We start from the raw sequence: 10,810 nt of genomic DNA on the forward strand, positions 1-10,810 counted from the left end.
GTTCAATAATAAAATTATTCCTCAAAAATACAACTTGCCTAATAATTCTGCACTCCCTGTATTTAAGTGGATGAAAATGTGTGGATAGAGCCTAACAGGTTCGTTTTTTAATTTTTGGTTTAGTTTTGGTTGGTTATAAAAACCTTGAGCTACAGTTCTTTCACTACAGTATTAATAGTTGAAAAGCTGATATGCTGTTGTTATTGTGTTATAGCATATGCAGTATAACACTCTGTGGTCCACATATTGACACCTGTGAATGACCAAATCGAAAGCTTTGAAAGCTACTGACTTGCAGGCACCTGTTTGAAACACAGCAGGAAGTGGCAAGACCATCCTAGAGCCTGTCACTATCTTATAAATTCCTGGCAGCATGATTAAAAAGTGTGATTTGGTAGGTTGCCATGGGTGCTCAGTTTGGATCCAGGTAATCCAACAGCTCGCCAAACCATCAGCTGAGCTGTACATCCCTCTGAGGCTTCCTCTGCCTCAGATCTGGACCAGACCGTAACAGGGGAGTTACCTGATGGAAACTTTACTTTAAGTCTTATTTCTTTGAGAACATTTGCCATCAACCACCAAGGTATACCATAGCTTCACTGGTGCAGAGACTCTGCAGCCCTGCCTGTATTGCTTAATTGTGCAGTTTCTCTAACCAAGGAAGTATATTGTTCACATATGCATCAACTGGGGCCTCACTGGAAAATGAACCCAGGATGTATGTCATATCATATATCATCATCACACGGCATCTGCCATGCGGTTTTAACACACGGCAGATGCCATGTGGGCTTATCGCATTTTGTTTGTGATAAACCCACACGGCATCTGCAAATGGAATTTGAAGTACATTTTTAGCAGCATGTGCACATGCATGTGTGGGATCACGAAAGAACATAAATATTTAGGTTTAATTTTTCATGTTTTTGGAATCAGTGAAGTCATTGTTCCCTGGGCAGGGAAGCCCGCTCTTTTCCGGGCAAACTCTAGTGTTACCAGAAAGTTTTTCTCTTCCCAGCTGGTCTCGGTCGTCAGCCAGGCGCTCTTAGTCGCTCAGGAGCCACAGAGCCTGAGCTCTCCTTCTGAGGGCCCAGCGCCAAACCCTGAGCCCAGATCCATTTTTCACCCTCTTGTTGCTCTTGCTGTAGATATAACACCTGGTGGTGATGACAGCTACTGACAGTCTAAATCTATTATCAAGACTTCCAGTTTAACAGCATCACCAATCTGCTGCTTCGTTTAGCTTCCTTGGTCAACACCTCTATGCTAATTTTAAACTGCCTATTTTCCAGCCCTTTTTTCCCCTTTCCAGTATAGCAGTTTTCATCCTCTTTTGCACTAAAACACAGCAGATGCAGTGAAAGGCCCGCTATAAAATAAATAATCATTTTGAACCGTGAATCATCCAAAGCTACTCTTTAAGAATCCAGGAATAAAAACATGGAACTGGAAATGAGCAGATGAGGTCCCCTTTAAGGGTCATTAACTTCCACTTACACCCACCATAAATTAGCTTTGAACTGGTTAAAAGCAAATATATTAAAGGCCAATAAAAGGGATGTGAGCATCGTTAGTTTTAGTGAAACCAAAAAGCATTTTATCATTCATCAGGCCATCAATAGAGTTGCCCGTGTGCAGATCCCGCAGGAAATTGAACCTCATAGCTGAAGAAAGGAAAAACAAAAAACATCAACAGTCACTTCAGAGGTCAATAAGAAATATCAGATACCTGAAAAACTGAACACTAATATGGGCAAATATAGGTAATAGTTATATGTCTATTATTTTTATTATTTTTATCTGTGTAAAAGTCACTTTTTCAACTGTGACCTGATGAAAAGATCTTTTAACAATGACAAACGTAAACAGTCACACAAATACAATGACACACAGTACAAGCGACCACAGACCACGGAAAAAGACGTTTGTTATGGCCAGTAAAATAAATAGTGGTTTACTCCATGCAGCGAAAGTAAGGTGCAAACAAACTCAGTGACATTGAGCGGCTTCAACCAAGGTCATGTGACATAACTGCTGATGACGCAAAGTAGGTTCAACTTTTCATGCCAAGAGTTTGATGAACTACCAATGGGTGCAGCTGGTTGGCAAATGAGGGGACAGTAAATGCGTTTAATGGTTACCTGAACAACCAGAGCCTTTAAATTTGCTCACAGTAACTAATTCTGACTGAAGTACTTTTGAGCACCTGTATTTTTTGTAGCAGAGCTTTTTGGGGGGCAAATATGTGGAAAATACAGTAAGAGTGATGGTCGTGTTGATTATGGTTTTTACACTACAGCCGTAAAAGCCTCATGGGGTTTTGCCATCACTCTGCTGGGCGGGCGGGTGGGCAGGCAGCGTGGACATCCAAGTTTATGAATGCAATAACTTGAGAATGAGATGACGTAGGAGTTTCAAATTCATACCACACGGGTATGAGTCTCAGTGACCTTGACCTTAAGGTGTGTCACAGGTCAACGATTGTTACACAGGTGTAAGACTCTATGGAGAAGAACTGGACTGAGGATATGAGAAAGGTGTGAGTGTTGATTTATGGGGCTGCTTTTGTTAAACCTTCATGATAATTATGAGGAGATGCTTAAATTCACTGGATAGATGTTTTAACTTAAATGGCTGCAGTTACACTGGGATCCGATGACTTTGAAAGTCTGAATTTTTCCAAATGGCGCCCAGCCGAGTTCATTGTTTTATTTCAACATGTTTGTCCTTACAACACATCCACATAAAGTTCACGAGTATCCAGATTATGATATCTTGGCGTCTGCTGCAGTTCCATTATTTTTTTATGTTTCTTGTGGATGTGCAATAGCAAATCTACTAACTGCCAGCAAACTGTGAGCAAGAATATATAATTTGCTGTAGGAAACATCCCTCCAGCCACAGCCCTTGATGCTCTGCCAGGCTCTTCCTACCTTTCCTCTCCCAGTCAGCTAGCTCCAACCGTGGGCCCCAAACCTGGACTTGCACACCCGAGCTCACCTCTAGCGCCAGTCCTTGTCGCTCTCCAAAGCCCTGCTCGTCTATTTTTAGCTGTGCTGCGCCTCATGCCGGCGTGGCTCCACTGTTTGCCTAGTGTGTGGTGTTGTGACAAGGGCCCGCATGGGAGCCGTAATGATACAGTGTCTCTGTCTGCCTCCCGGTGCTCAGATAGAGATTGTTTAAACAGTATCCTGAGCCGGGGACGGGTCCCATGACAACTCCATAAATATTTACCAGCAGCAGCCACGCCGCTTCACTTGAGGAAAGCTTGTCTGCAGGCTACCTCTGCAATGTTTTTCTTTTGCCCCGTTTTTCCATTGTCGCTCGAAACTGTAGTGTGTGTTGTTTTGGTGATTTCCTTTAGATGTTGTTGATGCCTTTTTTTCCCCTTCTTTTGAGAAAAGTGTTTTTAGTAGTGGCTGGGTTTTTTTCCGCCTTTACACGTCATCATCCTGCTGGAATGTCAGGATGTCCTGTATGTTAGCGCTACGCTGGATGTACACACGTTGGCCTCTGTGGTAAACACATTAAAAGAAACACTGCGGTCCAGTTCACTCAAGTTCAGCCTTACAGCTTGAAACTTTGTTGCCTATGTTACAAATACATCTTCACTAAACACCTACAAATTAAAAGCATTTCACCAATGAACTGCTGCAGTCAGCCCTGTCAGGATGCGTCACACAAAAGTTATTTACAAGGGATTGCAAACTGCGGCGGTGTCCACAAGTGAAAGTTGGAGATACATTTGAGAGCAAGTGCTCATGTATGCTCATTAGTGGTTGTTTCTTTGGGTTACTTAAACTTGTCTGGTGTGTGAAGGAAGCTAAAATCATGTTACAAGCTGCAGCTTGCATGTTTAAGGGTTGGAGTAACAAAGCCAGAGGCGCTAAAAGTTCCTTTGCTACTATTACTCCTGCTGCTACTAGTGTCAGTTTTTTGCTTAGATTTAAGTGATTGTGCAGTATTTATCGCTTTTTAATGAGTTACCCGTCACGGTTCGAGTCACGTTAATTTATTTAAATGTTTAGAAAGTGCTGGATACTGCAGGAAACTGCTAGAATATTATGTAAGAAATAATTATAGGCTGTATTGTTGGTGCTGGTTTCACGTCATGCTTTCATAATTTGTCATAATGATTGTGGTTTGAAAAAAAAGTTCAGTGTAATTAATCCTGCAGAAATCCTGAGCACAAATAAACAGAGGAACAAATTCTTAATAAACTGGTTAAATGGATAGCTTACAGTTTATTTCTCTCACTCTCTCATAGATGATGGAAAGATCTTTCACGGCAGCGGAGTCGGAGATGCTTTTGGTCCTCGCTGCTTCAAAGGCGACATCATGGGCTGCGGCATCATGTTCCCACGAGACTACATCCTGGACGGGGAAGGTGAGAGGAAAGCTGCAATTACACTGTCACTCATTAAAGAGGTTTGTTTGTCCTGAACACACCTCCGTGATTGTATCGATGCCGTCATCTAAGCTGGTTATTTAAATAAACTAGTGAAACAATTGCTTGACAGTATTTCTTAAGGGCAAGAATCAGGCGTGCAGAAGGCGACTGGTTCACAGTCGTGTACCTGTTCCAGTCTTAAACATTCCAATTTCGTGCATTTTTTAGGTAACAGAATGCACGAACAAATGCACTTATTGCCACTACAGAATCAGATCTGTTTTTGATGTTTTAAGGCAGCGGTCTCCAACCTTTTTTGCGCCACTGACCGGTTTATGCCCGACAATATTTTCACGGACTTTAAGGTGTTGCGGATAAATGCAACAAAATAAAACTAGTACCGGTACCGAAAAAAAGAAGATTTATTCATAACACACGTGAAAAGACCCAGGAAAACCGAGGTAACGATAAAAACGATAACAAAATAACGCTGAAAACCGATAAAAACCCTGAAAACCATACATTTCACACCTGAGCCCGGTACCAAACGACTCACCAGGGGTTGGGGGCGGCTGCTTTAAGGGGCTCGGGATCTCAGCCAGTTAGTGTAACTGTTTGGCAGACAGAGATTCATGTTGACTGAATGTTTTAATGATATTCTGAACTGCTGCTGATGAAATCCCATTTTAGATTATTTTCCCACACAGGTTTGAATGGTGAACCCCTCTTTGTGTCTGTTTTTGCACCCTATCACACTGTTGATCTTTTGCAATTTAATTTCAAACATTATAAGATTTCTGCTGTTATTAGTTTTACAACTTCTATATTTTGTTATATTCTCAGTTCTTCTTACTGTACCATTTTCATGTAAAAAATATCAAATTATTCTTTTTTCTAAACTTTGCATTTCATTTTTATTTACATTTTGTTCAGTTTCCCAGGATTTTTGTATTTACTGCTATTAAGGAATGTGTTGCACGTGAAAGAAATAATGTTCAAACTTACAAGTGGCCTCAGACAGCAGCTTATGTCATCTAACCATATCTGTCTCATCACACTGTGTTACCTGACCTTAGGTTTTATTAGGGAATGACTGTGAAGTACAGCAAGCTGCAGCCTCTTCTTAACCCCACAGTGTGTGCTTTGTCGTCAGGGGACACAGATGACTGGGATCGACTGGACATCCGCCCAGGTCACGCCAGCGTCCAGAATGTTCTGTACCTGAATGACGAGGAGGAGGAGGAGGAGGAGGGGGAGGATGGAGAGGAGGCGGGAGAACAGGAACAGGAGGGCAGGAAGGTCACGGTGAGGAACAGTTTTAAACACAACACAACCTTGTTTAATTTTTGCTGTATATATGTAAGGTGAGGTATGTGTGTTCAGGGTCTTTGGCCTGGGGCGGGGGGGATATTCAGTGCTGCCCTTGGTTAATGAACCCCAGTGATACTTATTGTGAAGAACAGATAGAATAGCAGAGCTCTGTGCTGATGCAGGTGCAACAAAAAGCTTTCGCGGTTTTTTCCGGTACCTTTTGGAGCAGTTTAAGTAGTAACATCCCCGAGGATTGTACCGAGGTTTTGGTGATTGAAGTGTTTTTAGAGCTCTTCTTTGAGGAGTCTTGATGCATGCTCAATCATCCAGGTAAGGGAATCCCAAAAATTGATTCTGTTCATCTGGAAGTAGCGTTTGCAGTGGGAGAAATGTTTTATCACTCATTCAGTCTGAGCTGACTGCAGGTTTCCCCAACCTTATAAACAGTACATTTGCTCAATGACTGAAACTAGCACCACTGACGAAGAGTGGGCTGACACTGAAGAAGTCACTTGGATGAGTGATGAAATGTTTCTCCTACGTCCAGATGAACAGACTCAAGTTTTTGGGATCTTTGAGGAGCACTTCTCGTGCTGTGGTTTCTCCGACTATTGACTAACATGCTAGGTTAAAGCTGCCTCTATCAGCCCATTAAATTCTTGCAAAAGAGATTATTAATCCAAAGAGTTTCACTTCCTGGTTAAACAAATAATAAATGAAGTACAGGTCAAGACCTTTGCACATAGACATTAACTAGCTTAATTTGAGCCTGCAATTCAATGGAACAACAGGCTCATTTAGTGCTTTTAAAGTTTTTCGCTTCACTTTAATAAACAATCAATAAACATTTCATATTACGTTCTTACAAATATTGTAATTTACCCTTTTTACTTTTATCTCACATCCATGCGTGTACTTGTACAGAGTATATTTTCCACTTTCTTTTTCCACTTCTGTATTTTCTTCTCAAGTTTGCTCTTAAATGCCCTAAAGTGTTAAATTGAACTTGTTCATACCTGCAGACATCCTTAAGTACAGTAATGGAAGATGACCGTGGGTGCTGGGAGGAGTTTTTAGATCATGAGCTCTGCTGCAAAAGCTTGGTATTGTGCCTGTGATTGCCTGAGCATTCATGCTGCTATACATGATTTATCACAGCTATGATGTTTTCCACTTGCCAGCAAGAACCATAGAAGTCTGAACAAGTATCCAAAGTCAGCATTGTTGCAGTAAGATCTAAATTAATGTTGATTCTGGGAATTAAGAAGGCGGTATATACTTGTTTGCGTCTGATTTCACATGTCAACCAGCCACTATGGGAAACCAACTGAATGTGTAAATGTGAACACTGAGGTGGTGACCATCTTTGAGATAACGCATGACCTCTCACTAGCTAGACTTGTGGCAGGACTTCCTGTCCCAAATTCCTTTTGTAAGTGCAGATCCCGAGTCATAAAAATCGATCTTTTGGCAGCATCACGAGAGGCAGAGAGAGCTGCAGCAGATAGTTTGGCTCCAAATGGATTACATGAAGACGCAGAAAATGCTGAGACAAACTAAAACTTCAGAAGAGTTGTGACAAACTCTCCAAGATGCTAGAGGAACAAACAACCTACCCTCTTATACACTGAAAAATGCTCATCTATATTGAAGATAACTGATTATAAATTAGATGGTGGCCACTGCAAATATTGATTTTCTTTTTTCTATTTACAAGAAACCGAGGTACTTAAAATCCTCCAGTCGGAAAGCAACTCGTCCACGACCCGGGCACTTCATCCTTTTGCCGGCTGAGGAAAAGGCTAGGTAGTGACCGAAAGAATGAGATGGTGGATACAAGTTGAGGAAATAGGCTTTCTTCTTAGGTTGGTTGGCCTATCTCTTAGAGATGGGGTAAGGAGTTTAGACATGCAAGCAGAGAGAGGCTAAGAATAGAACCGCTACTCCTAAACATCAAAAGGACTCAGTTGAGGTCGTTTGGGCATGTCCTACCTGGAGAAGGCCCGGGTTAGACCAAGGGCACGCTTGAAAGATTAGCTGGGCTTCTGTGCTCAGGCTGCTCCCCCTTTGACCCGGGCCTCTAATAAGTGTGGACGGGTGTGCGTAGTGCAATTCCTTTAAAGTAAATTGGCTCTTGTTCTCCAAAAACCATGAAAGGTCAGTAAAATGAAAGCTTTTCTCAACTCTGAGGCGAGTGATTGATCTGCCTCCTGTGGGGTTCCCTTATTCTTCGCCGCCTTCTTCTTCCCCAGCCTTTTCTTTATTGCCACCTTCCTCGCCACGACCTTCTTTGTCTTCTTTTGGTGCATTGCTGCCTCCTCTTCTTTGGTGGTTGTCACCAAAAATGAAAGATTCTCCACTTCTCTGCTATTTTGAGGTTGCTCAGTATTACAGGTCTTCCTGAACCACTGCCGCCCTGCCAAAGTTATTATGGTTAAACTAAACTACTAAACTAGACCATTGAAAAAAAAAAAAACTGAAACAGTTTTGTGAACTTGAAAATACAAATAAAAAAAACTAAAATTATAGAGGAAATATTCTGGGATTTCTGATTTTTGTTATTACAAACTAATTGGGGATTGATGGATCTTGTGATTGAGGCTTTGGATGTCTATAAGACAGATCTTCACTGGTTTTCTTCAATATACAAAACTACAAAATACAAAACTATAATAACTCTGCCGTCCACTTCAGTAGACTTTCTACATTATTGTGTTTTTGACCTAATCTCTCTTTCCATAACATTTCTTTCTTTTCTTTAATGAATTTGCTTCATAATGAAAAACATGCTTTACTGATGTTTTCTTATCATGAATAAAGTAGTCTCTATGTCCAGTCCAGAGTCTGCTAATTACGAGTTTGACTCTTCTATTGATCACTATGTTTCTTGATATTACAAAAATGTTATTTTGCACTGAATATAAATTCCTCCCTGTTGTACTGCTGTCCCAGTTAAGTTGACACTCTCCATCTTTGTCCTTATGGATAATTTAATATTTAATTCTGTGTGAGCTTTTTTGATCGTGACTTTTACCAGTTTGTTCGACCTCTCGTTGCCCGGAATCCACACATGTGCTGGAACCCACATAAGTGCTATTCCCTTCCTGTGTCCTTGGCACCGGAGCACTCCGCTCCCTGGCCTTAAGTACTCTGGCCTAATTGCTGAGGAGAATCAGCTACACAGAAAGGTGCCACCTAAGGCTGGGAAGAGTTGAAGACACACCCACAAAGGCAAAATCACAGCAGCCCCTGCTCGAGCCGTATCAGTTAGGGTTTTTTAAAAAAAGGTAAAAGTGGCAGCTGCCACTTCTTTAAAGAGCTGCTTGCTTGCTTAGCTGACTTTTCCCTGGTGAATAGTCTGAACATCATATGTGCTACAGACACAAAATATGCTTCCAATTGAAATATATCCAGAGTCACAAAAAAATGAGTATTCAAGTCCTTGAAAATAACATATAGATTGCTTTTTATTGTGTGTGTGCGCGACTTCTTTACATTTTGCTATCAGCCCTGGCGGCCCTGCTTGCCATCTGGGAATCACTCTAATTTAGCATAAATCAGTGGCTCTCAGTTTTTGGGTAGCGGACAATGAGATGGAAAAAAAGGAGGTGAAACAAGGGGGAATAAATACGTGGAGCGGTGGGGGAAGTGAACTAGTGATTGAGACCACAAAAATTTCAGCAAAGTGTTTAACAAACCCATAAAGCAAATGAGAATTAAGACTACACAAACTTCTTTTTGCCACTAGAAGAGTCACCACCTGCTGGCCACTGGAAAGAATGCAAGTTTATTTAAATATACATTAGGTTCACTTTTCAGACCCGCAGGCTATTCTTGTCTCCGTATAATAATTGAATACAGCTTTGGAGAATTTTCTTTAAGTAACCGAGGCACAAATCATGTGTAGTGTTTTGTTGGTGAACTCTTATAAACAGAAATTTCTGTGCATATTTTGTTAAAACCTACCCCGAGGACTTCAGCGTGTATATCCATGAAGCTTAAAAAATGCAGAGCAGGTTTACATATTATAAGAGTTAAAGCATATATGTCCTGTATTTTCTTCTCGAATGTATTCCTCCTCGTCTCCTCTGCCCTTCACTCTCCTGTTCGTGACTCAATGTCCCATTTTATGTGGGATTGATACAGAAAAAATGTCCCACATTTTGATTGGTTCTATTTTTAAAAGGTTGAACACATTTTACTAGAAATGGGTGGCGCAAAGACGACTAAGAGACAGAAAAGACCCAGAAATACACTCATCTGCCACTTTGTTGCGTAAATCTTGTCAGGTTGTCCTTTCAAAGCTGCCCCAATTCTTCATGCATTCCTGGGAGATGTTGGTCCATACAGACATGATAACGTCACGCAGATGCTGCAGTTTTGTTTGGTTGCACATCCATGATGCGAATCTCCCATTCTACCACATCTCAAATGTGCTGTATTGGATTGAGAACTGGTGACTGTGGAGGCCATCTGAGTACAGTGAACTCATTGTCCCGAGCTTTGTAATACATCATCCTGCAGGAAGTAGACGCAGACGACGGGTACGCTGTGGTCATGATGGAATGCAACAACGTTCAGGTCGGCTGTGGTGTCTCCACCATTACACCATCAGCCTGAACCGCTGATAAGAGGCAGGATTGATTTCATGTTGCTTTTGCCAAATTCTGACCCATCCATCCAAATGCAGAAATCAAGGCTCATCAGACCAGGTGATGTTTCTGTTGCCTACTTTTTGTGAGCCTGTGTGAACTGTTGGCCTTAGATTCCTGTTCTCAGTTGACAGGAGTACACCCTGCGTGGTCTTCTGCTGCTGTAGCAAAACAGCTTAAGGATCCGTATGTTGCACGATCAGAAATGGTACTAACAAGTGGTTATTTAAAGTTGCTGTTGCTATCTTATGAGCTCAAAGGAGTTTGTTAATTCCCCTCTCACATCTGGCAACAACAAGGCTTTTTCATCAAGATAAATGATGCTCACTTCAAGGAGGAGCATCACTATGGCATAAATGCAAGTCTGTTAAATAGTTAAAGCATCTAATATGTCAGTTTTTGTTTCTGGGTACAAACGTTTACGTTTTCCCTGTATCCAAAGAATTTTTATTTTTTG

General features: G+C 41.4%; 1 protein-coding gene across 2 annotated transcripts in view; it reads left to right on the forward strand.

Moving 5' to 3' along the window:
• The window catches only part of spryd3 (SPRY domain containing 3), a 72,473-nt gene that overhangs the window by 56,817 nt on the left and 4,846 nt on the right, over positions 1–10,810 (forward strand). For both annotated transcript variants that reach the window (XM_005741050.1, XM_005741051.1), the window contains 2 exons: positions 4,268–4,387; positions 5,544–5,695. In XM_005741050.1, the coding sequence (XP_005741107.1) occupies positions 4,268–4,387; positions 5,544–5,695 (272 nt within the window). The remainder of the gene's footprint in view (positions 1–4,267; positions 4,388–5,543; positions 5,696–10,810) is intronic.

The sequence above is a fragment of the Pundamilia nyererei genome, unplaced genomic scaffold, assembly GCF_000239375.1.
Source record: "Pundamilia nyererei isolate P.nyererei 1_Seehausen unplaced genomic scaffold, PunNye1.0 scaffold00106, whole genome shotgun sequence".
Lineage (NCBI taxonomy): Eukaryota > Metazoa > Chordata > Actinopteri > Cichliformes > Cichlidae > Pundamilia > Pundamilia nyererei.